Consider the following 16,234-nt stretch of genomic DNA (forward strand, 5'->3'; position numbering starts at 1 on the left):
CTCAGTATACAGAAATATCTTTAATTCATAAAAGATTTACACTATTTTACATATGACACAAACCGTATTGAAGGCAGGATATAATATCTTTGGCACACTCCTGTTGATATAGACAGAAAACATAGAAAATGGCTTTATAATACATCTCCATGAGGACTTTTCATCTCTGAATTCAAAGAAACCAAGGAGGAAGAAGTCTTTCCCTTTTTTGGCTGATTTCTCTCTTATTTACAGTTATTGTCTTATTTACATTGTGCTCGCCTTTTCTGGCAAACAAGGTTTTTAAGTATAGCTGGGTAATAAAAAAACACACGCTTCACTGTGTTCAGACCAAAAGAGAAGAGGTTGTTTGCTTTATGTCACCTGTGAGAGTTTGACTGCAGAATCGAGAAACACGACCCAATCACTTTGGCCCTTACAAGATGGTCATGACTGGCTTTGTTACACAAGAACTGTGTCTGGATAAGCCACTTAAGGTTGACCAATTTGACGTCCTTTTCGGTAAGTCAGTCTCTGCTTATTACCAGGATTTTTCAACTAAACATTAACTGCACGTGTTCAGCTGTGGAGTGCCCATCTACTGTTTCCCATGGGTTGAACTTTCATTATGTGCAGTAAAGTCACACTGCAACAACCCAAACTGTATAGAGTTGATGAGGTTTAAAGGAACAATTATGGGACATTCTGAAGATGCAGAAATCTAATATGCTCGATCTTAATATATTGTGGAGTAATAACTTCTCCCTGGATTTGTTGTTCTCAGATTTCTGTTCACATGGGCAGGAGCCTGTTTATGCTCAAACATGTTTCATACATGTTTTTTTTTTTAGGGATCTCCTTCCTGTCCAACCGTTAGCCCTGACATCACGACGGGAAGGAGAGACAGTCTCAGTGACGCTTACAAAGTGATGTCTCTGAGAGAACGACTGAAAGAGAACCAACAGACTTTCCAAACCATTTTTTTTTTCTTTGGCAAACAGGCAAAATTTAAATTGATTGCAGAATATTGTTTTTTTGTTTTGTTTATTGGCTTACACTCATCTACTGCCAACTCTGTCCCTGCTGGTGAAACAGGACGGGGGGGGTCTCTGTCAGCACAATCTCATGGCTGATAATTGTTTCTAGTCACATTGCAGCATGACCTCGTGTCAACTCAACAGGATTTGTCTGTTTTTTTTGTGAGTTCCTCTGTATGTAATCGTGCCCCATGAAAAACCTACAACGCTTTTAGTCTGAACACACCTTTTACACACACTGTCACACGTACACAAACACACACACACACACACACACACACACACACACACACACATTTTCCTTTGGATTCCTGTTGCTGGGTAAAGAGCCCACAGCTTCATTAGGCACATCACTGCTGGCTCAAGTCAAACACATAAGGACACTTCTCGGAGAAAACTCCCTTCGACTCCAACGTGTCAGAATACATGACAATAGAAACAGACTCATATCTGTAATGCTCATTTGGTAAAGTGCACATCCAATGTCTTTGGTTTAACAGTTATTGCCCTGTTTTGTTTCTCGTAACAAGAGAGAAGCCTGTCTGACTGTTAAAAAAAAATACTGTCTCCATGCTCTGCACATCTTTGGAAGCTTCCAGTTAACTTTGGCTTTTTGGCTCTTTAGCTTTTCAGCTGATTAAGGCAAGTAGTTACAATATAGAAGCAATTAAGTCCACAAGCAAAACCCAGAGACCCTCTTTGCTGGGTGAGAATAATAAATGACACTGTAACCAAAACTTAAAAACCCTGCGATTCAGGAGCTCAGCTCCTGGAAATCACGGATGAGATTTCTCTCTTCAATCCCATAGAAGTAAAATAAGTGCCCTTGGTGATAAATCCATGTACGCAGAGCTTCCTCTCACTTCTCGTCGCTGACAGAGCAGTCCACGGCTATGATGTCCTGTATTTCTGTGATTTTCACCATCTCTGGGATCTCCACGTCCGTCGGGATCTTCTGCTCGTCGGGGATCTTCTCCTCTGAGGAGCTGCGGTTGGACAGTTTGTCCATCTCGTCCTCCAACTCTGTGATGCGTTCAGCGACGCAGTGGGCGGTGAGTCGGGCCTCGGGGTCATGATCCCAGCACTCCATGATGGTGGCACAGACCACTGCCACACCCTGTACAGTGAGGAGAAGAGCATATACTGAATGGCACTCCCTCAATTGACTTATTAGATGCTTTTTAACCAATCTTAAGTCATTTTCAAACAAGAAAATCAGCATTATTTTAGCCCCCTTTAATACTATATCCTTCAATTAGTGCATATCTGTGTGCAACGGAGCGTTGTATCATCCTGGTCAGGTGTGTCTCATAGGAACACCACGGACATGTCACAGGAAGGAAGTATGCATTTTGCTGTTCCTTTATTTGATCACATGCTACATACCATTATGTTTTGTATATTTGTGTTGCTCTACCAGATTTGATAATTATTGCTGTGTCTGGTTTCATGCACTGATTTGAGATGTTACAATGTTTTTACCAAATTCCTGCAGCTAGGAGTGTTACTTTGTCTCCAAAATATCTGCTGTAACCTTGTGAAACACATTACATCTGACTTCAAAGACACAGGAGTGTTGGACCAGACCTCCCAGACACAAGACAGGGCAGGTAGCATCGGAGCGTCTAGAGAGAGGAGCATGCTGGAGGTTGGTTTTAAGAACGTCATGAGAACATGTCAGTCAGTAAAAGGAGAAGGGGGGAGACCGACCTCAGAGCCGTTACTTTTTTCTACAAACCAAAAGAGTTTTTGTATTTTATCATTATCAGTGCATACCGATGCGAGAGTGAGTGTCTGTGTGTCAGTATGTGAATGTGATTCCAGTGTAGCAGCTCAGTGTGTTTGTCTCACCTGATGCCTGAGCCAGCTGTCGGGGATCTCAGGTCTGCCTCTGTCTCTCAGCACGTTGTCCTTCATGCTCTCCACACAGGGGTGCTCTCGCACTTTAGAGCCGTACGCAGGCTCGTAGTCCTTCACCTCTGCAAAACACAAACACAAACACACAACAGTTCAGATATGAACTGCAAATCGTCACCTGATGTCATGCTGCCAGCACTGGCGTTGTCATTTGCTACACTCCCCGGTAAAGACATGATCACAGCAAAATGTAGATTAGCTTGTTTAATTTCACAATATCCAAAAAACAAGCTCACATGTCATGGTTTGGTTAATCAAAATGTTGAGGTGACTAAGTGAAACAGGTGTCCTGTCGACCCCAGTGTTCAATTCTGGCATCAACAATGCTGACAGCGGGGAATAAATTGTTTTCTACAATGTCTCCATAGTAGGAAAAATGTTCCCTCTTTCATCTAAAATTTGAATGCTTCTTTAAACATCCATCAGCCTCCACTTACAAGCAATAACGTGTAACATCAGGTGGTACAAAACGTGCAAATCACAATGTTATCCCCCCCCCTCTAAATTGATTATTAAAGAGGTAGAAGAGAAGAAGAGAGGGGCTAACATCGAGATCATGAAAAATGAAAAACAAAGTTCTGGGACTGAGTCCAGACCTCATGAAACTGAACTCACAACAGCTGCAGCCTGTCTTCAGCCCAGAAGTGAACGCTCTCAGGAGCTCACAGTTGCTGCGAAATGAGACATGAGTACTGCAAAGTATTCTTTCTGTTCCTGTTCGAGCTACAACATGATACTCAAATATTTACAAAAAATAGTTTTTCGACTATTTTTTTTTACGACTATTTTTTCTCTTGATTTCATCCATTTTAACGTTGTGTATTTCACATCCGTTCAAACACTGATTATTCTTCACCCATGTGTGCTTGTGATATATTTGGCAGCATCTAACATTCTTTGGACATTCAGTTAATATCTGTTGTAACGGGGAGTATTCAGAAAAGGTTCCTGACAAAGTGAAAAAGTCAGAGTAACATTTGCTTCAGAATCAAGAATTTCAAAGTCAACCTCACCCAGAAAATAAAACTAAACTGAAATGTGTTCACAATAAAATACAGTTCACTTATTTTCAGTGTGCCACAGACTTCTGATTTCTTTTTCATGGTACAGTATGCTCCTCTGTACGTGTTTAGTCTGTGCTCGAGGAACCCTGTTGGCCATTTAGATAAAAATTAAACATGTTGAGCTGCTCACATCCAAACAGCTGTCATTAGTAGCTCTGGCCAATCTTTGTACCTGAGATAATGTTACGTAACACATCAGTTCATCCTCATCCTAGATGTAAATAAAGGATAAATAGGCTCAATAAACGAAAAGGCTAACTGTGTTTACAGTTTACCTAATTAAAAAGTCTTTATAAAACTCACCTCTAGTGTCTGTAGGTTCACCCTGCATAACTACATGGGCATACACACGTGTGAACTACATATGGTCACATGACCAAACAATATAGAATATTCTGTTTCGTAGGCATCAAAACAACATGAGATAATGCATACCATAGTCTATCAAAAAACATACATGCAAAGATGAAGCTTATATGAAATAAGATATATAATGTAAAATAAGATAGGAATGTCTGGAAGGATTGTATATTCCCCTAACTGACCTGCACCTGAGTACGTAGGTTGGCCGTGCACGGGGAACCCTGTTGGTTCAACTTTTTGTGTGCCCAATGGTTTGCAACTTGCAAAATATGTTGTTTTTGATTACTTAGCTCATACTGGGACACGGCACATTAAGGGTGTGATTCACAAAAGGATAGCTCAGCTTTATAAACTGTGCAAGTGAGACAGACGCCTTATCCTCAAAGAGCACGCAAAGGGTTAATATCAACCACAAAATGTGGTAGAGAGTTAGTCTCTGTGCACGAGTGTTGTTTGCACATTTCAATGAGCCATTATGTATTGAATTAGGGCTAAATGATTGCCTTTGGCAAAATGAACCTCGTAAAAAAAAAACATCAAATTCACAAACAACGGTTTTTATCGCCACCTGCTGAGAGTTGGTGGTAACTGCATCACAGTATTTGTAAGGGTTTTCACACGGGATCTTCCAGTGATCAGGGCCACACTTCAGCCTCTGTATGATCTAAAGATAAATGATGTGTAAATAAAGTCTTAAGTTAATATTACTCTGCCATTACTATTGTTACATCAGAAATCCAGTACACATCCGGCACGTCCACACACTCTGTCCACTGGTGTGAAGACCGTCTGGGTCCTTGTGAAGGGTGAGTATGTTAATGTTCCATCCAGACAAGCTGCTTTTGCTGTCGATCCGGGGAGAAAGCTTTGTTGTAAAAAAAGAGTTGTATCACATCTGTAAGACTCGACTTCTCAATAAGATTTCTCCTGCTCATTATCTATGTGTGGACAGCATTGAGTTCTGCACAGAGGAGATGCTGCAACTCAACTCCACAATCAGAAGCGAAACAAGAGCAAACTGCGCAGGGCAATTTCAGTGTCATTAGTGCAATATTCTTTGTGAAGTGGACCTTGACACAGAGCAGATAGAGGATGCACAAGTCTTCGAGCTATTAGCAGCCGCAATCCATCCTTACTGAAATCCCCCTCGAGTGTGTTAAAGCCTATTACTGTATGCATATACCTATCAAGTGCATATTTACAACCCTTTTTTTCTTCCACCCAAGGCTAAAATGGAAAACTAAGAAGTACATCTATCTAATTTGCAGGACTGATGAAATCTAGGAAAAGCTGCAGTAGTTTCAGGTCCCCATGGTCTATACCGCTGCGTCCTCAAACACAGGAAGCAGGAAGGTTGGAGTGACTCTCCCAAACAGGAAGGTGGTGGGAGGGGGCGGGGGGGGGGGGGGGGGGGGGGGCTGGGATCAGCTGACTCTACAGGCCCACACTTCCTGTTTTTTACATGTGGAACTTCCCTCGTTTTTTGGTATTTTAAAACAGGACCCAGCCAGGCCCAGCCCATTCCCCTGGAGGTTATTTATGCCAGTCGGGGCTGGTATTGTCTTCAGCTCTCTGCTGTCTAGATCTCCTGCCGCGGAGCTGGTATAAATACCACACATTTTCCTGGACTGGGTACAGCTGCAACACAGAACCGTGAAAAGCGAGCAAAACCAAAATGGGGAAAGTTACAAAAACCGAAATAAAAAGAGGTGGAGCACCTCCTCAACATAAGAAATAACTAAGTGGAAAAGGTTTAATTTCACGCTCTGATGCAGACTTGGCTCCTGCGGCCTACACTTGTCCTCTTGTTTCCGACTGATATTCGGACTACAGAGAAGTCGTCTATATGAGAAGTCCAGCCTGCGCCCTCTACAGCAACTCTGGACATTTGAAAGCTATGACAAGAATTTCATCTGTGGTTTGAGAACAGATTTTCACAAGAGACTGCAACCAGAGTCTCAGTCTCACTTTCCCTGCACTGTCTGGAGCTCGTAGTTAAAACCTGGTATATCCAATCCATGGGGCGGAGAGTGGTTTACGACAGTTTCCTTTTCAGATTATCTGTCTGAAACCCTTGTGGCCTGGAGGTTAGCAGAAACCTCTGTAGCTGCCTACACTGTCTGGGATTTGCTATCTTGAAAGAAACACAGCGTCTTAGAAGATCTTAGATTCTCCACAGGCGTATAACATGAGACTGATCCGACATGGCTGTGGTACAAAACATATAAGAAGAAATAACGCTGCATAAGCTCTAATGAAACACGCCCTCTAATCAAAATAAAAACCCCTTCTCTCCATGCAGACGAAGCATCCAACCACTTTCAGAGAGAGTTGTTGGCTTGCAGCTGCAGGTTTGTGGCTGGCGCTGTGAACGTTTAACATCAGTGCAGCTCGGGTTGTTTTCATTTTGCTTTCAGAGTACAGGAGGGAAAACACCAACCAGTGCTGCATCAGATTAATTGACTTCCATTTTAGTCCAAAAAGACTCAAGACAGATGGTGTTTAAAAGACTGTTCATCGCAACATGGGTGACTCCGCTCCTTAAGCTGTGTACTTCAAACTTGTGTGATAAACAATCAGTAATTGTGTGTATCATATACTGTCTGTTCTGGGTTTCCCTGTTGGTATCCGTGCTAATGCCACTTATCATTTTCTAATACATTAAAGCTAAATAGCTCATCTTTTTGCTCCCTCCACTAAATGCAAATATTTCTTTCACATGTAAAATGTCTCTCAGCCTTTGCCTCAGAGACTTAGAGCCCTCGCCCCCATGCCAGCTGTTGCCAAAAACCGTCTTGCTTCTGGAGCCTCTGACAGAAAGGGGCAGAACCTGCCGTGCCCTCCAGGCTAATTCAGGACACGTACATAAAATGCTCAGAGACACACACTGAGAATGTACTATAACTGACCACAACAACAACGCCAGCACAGGGTAGTATTTCTATCTATTCTGCACCCTGTTGTTGCGGGGGGAGGCACACACACACACACACACACACACACACACACAAACACACACACAGCCCCGATTCAGACATAGACAAAAGCTTAGATGAAGGGCGTCTGTTTTTGAGGTCCATTTCTCGTCCTCTATTTCTATTTACCTCTCTCTGAAATAAACAAACACTTTGTGTTGGAATGTGACTGTCTGGCTCTAAATGTCTCAGTCTGTCCAGAAAAGAAATAACCAGGCAGAGAGAAAGAGTTGGAGCAGACTCTCCTTCTACTCCCAGGAGAGTAGGCCGAAGGAAACTGAAAAGTTTGTGTCCATGTGTGTCTGTACAAATGTCTATGCGAGGTCCAATTTTAGTTTCAATTCCACAAAGGAGGGCAATTTTTCTGAAACCTTTTGTCCACTCCAGAGTTTTGTTTGACGGTTGAGAGACCATCTTATCAACCCATTTGATACCCAAGTCATCGCAAATTCTGATGAATCCAGACGTAAATTGATTTTTTTTCTCCATTCAAGATATTGCATTATTATAGAAAGAATATCACAGACCTTAATAGTATCAATTTAGCAGGGCTTTCACTTTCAGTTCTTACAAGAGAAAAAAAAATCCATGTTCAATCTGAACTTTTTTATTCAGTATTTTCAACATTAGCGTAGCAGACTGAACTTAAAGTCCAGAGCTGTGTGTTCCTTTAAAGCTACAGTAGCCCCTTTTCAGACTGCTGTTATTCTCAAAAAATGCAGTATCTAAGCTCAGCCGTCATCATGTCTTTGTACATTTATAATGATTCCACATACACACGGCGCTGCGCTTTGCTCCCCCGCTGACTCAGCTCATCCCATGTCGCCTCTGTAACACTCTGTTACTACCTCTGCAGCTGGTACAGAGACGGATCACTTCGTCCCCGCCTTATGCTTCCGCGATATTCAGTTTAAAGATAAAATGTCACTTCAAATCAATCTGATAGTACAATAACTTGAAACAGGGAGAATGGCGCCCCTCCCATTTCGACAGAGTGCCTCAGTCGGCTGCCTTCAGCTCTATGTCACTTGTGGGCCGCAGTTCTAGTTTACACACAACGGCCTTTGGCTAAAAAGAAGTCAAGAAAAGTCTGGGTGACAAATATGCCCGTTTACATACACACACTCAGCTCACCCTGAATATTTGTGAGATTTTCAGGAGGTTGTGTATGTGTGATAAAGACCCTAAAATTGCACCTGATGGGTCAAAATAATGTTTATACAAATTATAGTGAACTACTATCTGAGGCAACACAAACACTGAACGCAACACAAAGATGTGTTTGATTGAGGTGCATTAAGATGGACAACATGAAACTCTACAGGCGCTCAAACAAACTTTACCCTGAGGATTAAAGACCTTTGTGCTGTTATTGTCTTATTATTGTGAGGACATTGAGAGCTCCATGAACATATCACAATCACTCATACACACTCTGACACATGTGGAGCCAACTGAAACAGGTACAGTATCAACTGTTGCTCTCTCTCTCTCCCTGATTTCCTGCCCAAAGAAGGGCAACAGCAGAGTTGAGATTGTCTCCCTCACATATAAGACATTCCTAAGATTCCGGCTGCAGACCTGGAGCTGAGGTCGAGTTGCCGTCTGACAGACATGACCATCAGACTCACTACTGACACTCAAACCCACCGTCACTACTTAACAAAAACACCAGCCTGAACCTCCTGTCTGCACTCTGTAGGTCACATAAATACACAGGGTTAAATGAGCTCACAATAAAGGCACATTGGCAGTAGCTGCATGCAGATTTAATTAAGATAATTAGCATGCAAAGAATGTAAAAAGAAGTATCCGATAACATTTTCTTTTAGGTTTTGAGGATAGAAAAAGTCAGATTTGTAATGCAAACATTCTGCTGTCAAAAGCGTAAAGCTGACTAGTTCTGGTTAAGTGGAGTGGAGTGATGTGTAATCCACATCATGTGTTTCTATATCTTGCATACGGAGCTGCCTGTTAAATCTATGTCTGTCTAGACTGGGCGTCTGTCATAACTTGCTTTGAAAGTTTTTCCTTTACATTTTACAATTCTGAGCAATGGACTCTTTAAGTTGTCATATAGATTCCTATTGAAGTGCAAAAGGCTGATGGATTTTTCAAATTTGAATATCGATAACTAACCTTCATCATTACTTTAATACACAGATCCCCAAGTGCAAATGGGAAAAAAAGGGATTTTGTATAAAATGTGGAAAAAACAGTATGTGACAAACATTAAAAACAACGTATTTAATAGGAAATAGTGCAAAGACAACAGGTCACATGTTAAAACTGAGCTGAATGTTATTGTTTTCAGAAAATGATATGCCTGTGAAATGATAAGACTGTGCAACACTTTAAAAAGAATAATGTTATAAAACATAAAATTGCAAACTTGTGTAAGTACATTACATTAATAAGCAATTCTGAGGATCTGAAGAAATCTCTCTATGCAGGGTCAAGGTCAAAAAGCAATATTGGAATGGCCATGATCTTTGGGCCCTGCATTAAAAACAAACACAGTTCTGTAGTAGACATCACTGTATGGTCTCAAGAACACTTCCAAAACTATTTACTGTGAATACAGTTTATCGCTGCATTCACAGATGCTAGCTGAAACTCGTGCAATGCACACGGGAAACCAGAACCAGATCCAGATTCAGCGTTAATGTGGAATGGACTGAGGTGAAGTGGACATGAGTTCTGATTTCCTAACAGGAAGTCAAACGCACAGTCCAGCTTGTGCAGAGGGGGCATCCATGATGGTTAAGGCTATGCATTATGCACCTGCACACTGTGACGACCCTCAACTCATAACGTGTTTTCAAGATTGAGGAATTCAAGTGTGTGACTCATTCCCCCGAAAGCGCCAAAATAACAATGACAAAATATGTTTATCTTTGTCTGTTGTGCGAGAATGTGTACTGACCTCCGATAGCTTTACACCTTGATGTCATCTCCCAAAGCACCAGCGCCATGGAGTAGATGTCGGTCTGTTTGAAGGACTCCATATTCTCCAGGTTCAGCCGGGCCTCCAGCACCTCTGGAGCCATGTAACGCGCTGTGCCCACCTGCAGTACAGAGTGACCAGGAGTGGTTAACACTAATGTATGTACACCCTATGCTTAACATACATGGTGCTGGACAAGCAGGCAACAGGTGATCATGTGAAACAGTGTCAGGAACTTGTAAATAGTAATGTTTTAGTAATAAGTTAGTAATAATTAGCATAATAGTGCCAGGTGCTAATGCTAATTAGCCCTTACCGTAAGTCAGTATCTGACTTATATCTACTTTAATAACTCTTAAGGAACTCTTTTTGGTTTTCTGCATTGCACAATCTTTATGGCACAAGTTTGCTATGTTACCTTGCTGAAATAATATCTGCTGTTTTCTTCTTTCAAAGAAAGAAAAAATGGCTGCACAACCTCCTAAACAGTCACATAGACGTTTTCATATTACAACCTACCAGCTAGGAATCTAGGAATTGAAATTGGAACACAACCTTTATCATTTTTTTTAACATATAAATGCATAAAATGAAGCCACAGATGTGGCAAAGGTGCAAAGGATTTCAGTGTACAGGAAGTGTAGGTGGACAGAGGGGTCACGGGTGTTTATTTAACAGATGAGTCAACATTGTCTCACCCGTCGCTGCTGCATTTAACACCAGTGAATCATTAATCATAGAGAGGACTGTGTAGCAATGACTCACAGAGGAAGTGATATAAAAACGATTTAAACGCTACTTTGAGGAAGGGGCATGTCACAACAAAGCCTTTACCCCTCCCTCCATCCTTGATCACCTGTCCGGTTTCTCCTGTCACTCAGAGGGACGCAGAGAGGAAGGCAAAACAAACACGGTCAGGTATATCTCAGCAGAAATCAAACCAAAGTAATGGCAACAAACACAGAAGGTTACCATAACAGCAGCTAACACACTCTTACTACAAACCCTACAGCTTGTAGCAACACATTGAACAGATAACAGTAGTACTTAGGTTTGCATCCACTGTCAAAGCTGTCCTTTCTAATGACCTTCATTTAAATGACATCTTTAACAATGACATCATTATTTTACACAAAAGGACAAACATCATTCTAAATGACCACATTGATCGATGGTGCACATCCTCTGACCCACAGAAACAGTCCGTTAAGGACCTGTGTCGCGTGCCCTTGCAGCGCCCACAACCGCCCGTGTTTTCTCCAGCGGTTACTGTTTCTAGGTTAGAAAAGCTGTCATGCAACTCATCTGCCTCCGTTGACAGTGACTGTTAATTCTTTGAATTGCTCTGTTTGCTTTAGATTTGTTTCTTTGCTTGGAAACCGTCTCATTTACATGATGACTATAGATATGTGAACAAGCAACTTAGGAAGATTTGAATGGCAGCCCGCCTTAAATTGTCTACATATTTTTAGGAGTGCACATTTGAAAATGGCTTCAGGATCATTGTGCATACAGGTCAAGCTAGAGGACTGCAGGTAAAAGTTTAGGGCCTTGCTAAGACACATACTGTCATCGTCAGTATTTGGATCCGCTCATATTCTCTCCTTTGTCTTGGTGAGTTGCATTTTGTTGTCTGTTTGTGTATTGCAACCACTTAGTTTTGTCTTTTCTTTTCTATTAATTTTATTTGTTTTTCTGTACTTTTCCTTTCTCTTTTGAATTGTTGTCAATTTTCATCATTTTGTCATGTTGTAAATTGTCTTCTGTTAGGACCCCCTTGAAAACGAGATTGGTACATCTCAAGGGGCTTATCCTACAAAAATAAAATACAAAATTAGAGGAGGCACTGATCTGACCTGTCCACTGTTGGCGAGGTCATCCACCGACAGGCTGCTGTCCAGACTGAGTCCCAGCCCGAAGTCACACAGGCAGCACGTCAGGTCGTTCTTCACCAGGATGTTTGAGCTCTTCAGGTCTCGGTGGACTATGGCAACCTTAAAGCACATTAGAAATACTGGATTTAAAACTCTTAGGTTTTAGTTAACAAGTGGACATTGAGTCAATTCCTTTAAGATGTGATGTGATTATCAAAGTTGGTACAGATTCTTAGCACTGGTTCACATTCTTCTTGCTGTGTCATGTGCACAAAAAACTCTGTTGTACCTTCGGCCGTCCACAGGGGAGGCGGTCACTGTGAAGGTGAGCGACACCCAGGGACAAAGAGCTGGCCAGCACCTGCAGCTCCTCCCAGCTGATCACATTATGCGTCAGGTGCTCCTGGAGGGCAGAGGGATGATGGAAATTGTAGCATTGTGAAAAGGTGTATGATTGGTGAATTTAAAGAAAGATTCAAACTAAAACATATAAATAGAAAAGAAAGTCTGAGCAGAAATTTGAGTGCATTGTGAAGTACATCTGGTGTGGCGATGGTCTCACCTGTAGGTTTCCTCGAGGGTGGAAGGCAGTGATGAGCCAGTACTGTTTCTCTACTTTCCTTTCCTCTGCTGTCAGGAAGTGGAGGACGTTTTCATGTCGGAGGTCGGTGTTGGAGAAGATGTCCTTCTCATTCTTCCAGGAGGCGTACTCCTCACAGGGGAAGATCTTCACAGCCACTGTTTCAAACTGGTCTGACGTGGTCTGCTTCAGCTTACCTTTGTACACCTGAGCAAATCGACCCTTTCCCACCTGTGACAGGATAAAAAGCCAAGTTAGGATTTGATGAAGGATGTCTAGGAGACGAGCTGTTCTACAAAACATCTCTAGGTTTGTTTTACCAGCAGATCCAGGTCTATAGGCAGCGGCTCAGTGTTGTGATTCAGGCTGTTGGCGTGCGTCGAGCTGGTGTCGGACCTATCGTCATCCATCATGATGGCACAGGCGTCGCTGCAGTCCAGCCCTGCTTTTGGCTTGCGTTTCTTGATGCTGCTCTCCCATTCTCGGCTGAGGACGCGTTGGCGATAGGCTCGGTACCAGTAGAGCATCCCCACGACAATGATCCCCATCACAACGAGGGGCAGCAGACTCACCAGGATCACAGAAACCAACGGATCATCTTGTGTTGGATCCACAACTGGAAAAAGAAGGCAGAGGATGGGATTTAAGAATAGGTTATGAGGCCAAAAGGCTTACAAGAGGCACACCGCACTCGCATGGACGGATTTTGGGCATGAGTTCAGCTCGAAGCAACAAACCATGTCCAATGGTCTCCAAATAGATATCAATCGTTTAATTTGAAAATGTACCATATCATCAGCACAATCCATACAGGACAATATTCCATTGCGTCCACATACAACTATTAAACATAAACAGGTTAAATTCACCAAAATTGTGACCTTACAACACTCAGAAAGACTGATTCCATCAAAAACTGTAAACTTCATTCACACACGAGGCTCCAAACATCTGGAGCCTTGGCTTTATTCACACCATGCCAAGCCTACTCCTTGATGTTCCATGTTGGGATAACATGCAAATACTTACCACTATGTTACATAGGGTCTTATACAATGATTACATAACAACAAGATAAAGACACCATTTTGGCTCCAAAAACACTGATCAATTAATGTGCAAGATTAACACTGAACTATATCACTCATACACCTTTCCCAAGCAGCGGGGGCAATCCTGGCAGCATTTACTGCATTCCAGATTCACATTTAGCCAAATGCAGGTCATAAAATCCCCCCCCCCCCCATCTTCAGGCTAAAAGGCGTTTGTTTCTCTGTGACATTAAAACAGACTTTGAACTGAGTCAGAAAAGTTGGGTATGAAGAGGTGTATAAGTTGTACTTTTTGCATTAACAACTGAAAATATGAGTCATAATTGTTTGCTGTCATGCCACTTTTGGTCACCGCATGTGTATGGCTTTTGCTACCTATCTGAAGCTAAAGTGACATAGCTTCAGATAGGTAGTGTTTTATAACAACCATCAGTGTTGTATTAAAGAGCAAGAGGTTTCAGTCATTCTAAAACACTTGTAAGCAAATAAAAATGCTTTTTCAGTGAACATTTAAAATCCTTCCATAAAATAGAAAGTGATTAAAGCTGTTGGAGCTGTTGTTAAGCTTAGGTTGAGTAGGGTTTACAGGTTTGGGTGGTCTAAATCTATGTTTCAGCAATTTCTGATTCTTTTTTGTTGGTTTTAGCATAAATGTCAACCTACAGCACAACTCAGCTCTCATTTGTAAGCCAGCCCACAGAAGTTATGATTAGATACAAATCTATCCGATGTCAGTCTTGCTTGATTTGGTGACACATTGTCATCTTTTCTAACAGCGAGTTGGTCTTAATAAACAGCAGTATTTAAATTAAAGGCCAAACAGCACTTTGAGAGCAAAGTTTAATCATCCTTTTTCAAATTACTTTTGTCCTTAAAGCTACAGCGAGGACATTTCAGCTGGTTATTAGAAAAAACAGACATTAATACTGATGCCTCTAAATTAGTCATCAGTGATAAGACTGGCAATTTTTAAAAAGATATTTTTAATGCCAGAAACTGCTGCCACAAGGCAGGTGTCAGATGAAGTGATTGAGAGCACGCTCAGGAGACAGCATCTTTTACATTTTCCACAGCAAAGATTGGCAGAGGGTGTTTAATTTGACTATTAAATTCTGATTTTCATCACAAAAACATTACTTACACATGTTCAGCTCATAATAAGTAAAGAGATGAGAGTTACCACTTTGTCCACATGGGGCACCCAAATCGTCGTAGACCAAAATTTCCTCACAGGAGCTTTAAACGGGGAACTACAAATTTCTATTCATTCTTGACATTTTAGCTACACAAATACTTTTGTATTTATATGGAAGAGAGAGTGTCTTGAATCCTTTTTTATTGTGTTTTATCCAGCACACATACATATCTGTATTTCATCTTATACATAGCTCCTCTTCTCACTTTAAATGAATATTCCCGTAGGAAGCTGATTCAAAGGGAAGCTGTAAAGACGGGTCTTTGAAGGACACACAGCTCAATATGTGTGTTTTGGGTGCCGCATGCAGCAACAAACTGCAATTTCCTCCCACTACTCAAACAGCCACAGTCCAACACAAGCACATCCACCACAGGGAAGTCATTCTCGAGGCCTGTGCTATGAAAACAACATGCTGCTCCTCGCTCCATGAAGTGCTGTAAATCATGTTCTATTCATTGTAAAAATGAGTTTAAAGATACATGCACATATGAGTCTGTGTCTGTACTTTGTGATCACAGTAGGCAGCTTACTGTGTACTCAGTTAAAAGGGCCGACAGTGGACACTGCCAGCAGTGTGATCTGCCTTTATGGCTTCATGAGCTATAGCATTAACTACCTCCTCTAAGTCCGACTGCCAGCCTGGACAGAACGGCAGCCAACCCTCAGAGCCCCAGTGTCGGGCAAAAAACAGTCGAGAGCCTGTCTACAAGGGCCCAGCGAGGTCTGCTCTGACTGGCTACCTTTTCAAAATGTGTCTCACTAAGTCTCTCAGGGGAACATTATGCTTCTGAGCGAGGCTGCCACATCGGCTTGCCGGAGGAGCTCAGGCCTAAGACTGTCTATTGAAGAAGTCAAACCACCCTGCAAGTAGTTTGCATTCAGATTTTCCACATTTGAAGTTCTTATGAGAGAATGATGTAAAGCCCTGAAAAGTTTCAAAAAGTTATGAGACATAACAAAACTATAATACATTGATGAATAATATTGTTTGTTTAAAACAATCTCATTTATCAGATTTAAAATTTAATCCAAATGGGAACTGGACTTGGAAGAAGACATTTCACATTTCACACAACATTTCAATCTCAAAAGATTCTTCAGTTGAACACTGACCGGCCTCTAAAGGGCCATTAGAATGTTAATGGTTGTTGAAGTCAAATAGGAGTTATTAACTGAGCTGCTGATGGAAAGTTATAGCGGAAGTTAGTGTTGAACTGTGACATTCAAGTATTTTATAGATAGACAAGC

The 16,234-nt window shown here is 41.7% G+C and overlaps 1 protein-coding gene across 3 annotated transcripts in view; it reads right to left on the minus strand.

The window, feature by feature from the left end:
- Window positions 1–16,234, minus strand: part of LOC110000840 (TGF-beta receptor type-2) — a 36,916-nt gene continuing 20,682 nt past the window's right edge. For all 3 annotated transcript variants that reach the window (XM_065957984.1, XM_065957983.1, XM_065957982.1), the window contains exons 4-10: window positions 13,057–13,352; window positions 12,719–12,967; window positions 12,446–12,559; window positions 12,139–12,276; window positions 10,262–10,403; window positions 2,868–2,995; window positions 1–2,133 (exon numbers count right to left, since the gene is read on the minus strand). In XM_065957984.1, the coding sequence (XP_065814056.1) occupies window positions 1,876–2,133; window positions 2,868–2,995; window positions 10,262–10,403; window positions 12,139–12,276; window positions 12,446–12,559; window positions 12,719–12,967; window positions 13,057–13,352 (1,325 nt within the window). In that variant the 3' untranslated portion in view covers window positions 1–1,875. The remainder of the gene's footprint in view (window positions 2,134–2,867; window positions 2,996–10,261; window positions 10,404–12,138; window positions 12,277–12,445; window positions 12,560–12,718; window positions 12,968–13,056; window positions 13,353–16,234) is intronic.

The sequence above is a fragment of the Labrus bergylta genome, chromosome 8, assembly GCF_963930695.1.
Source record: "Labrus bergylta chromosome 8, fLabBer1.1, whole genome shotgun sequence".
NCBI lineage: Eukaryota > Metazoa > Chordata > Actinopteri > Labriformes > Labridae > Labrus > Labrus bergylta.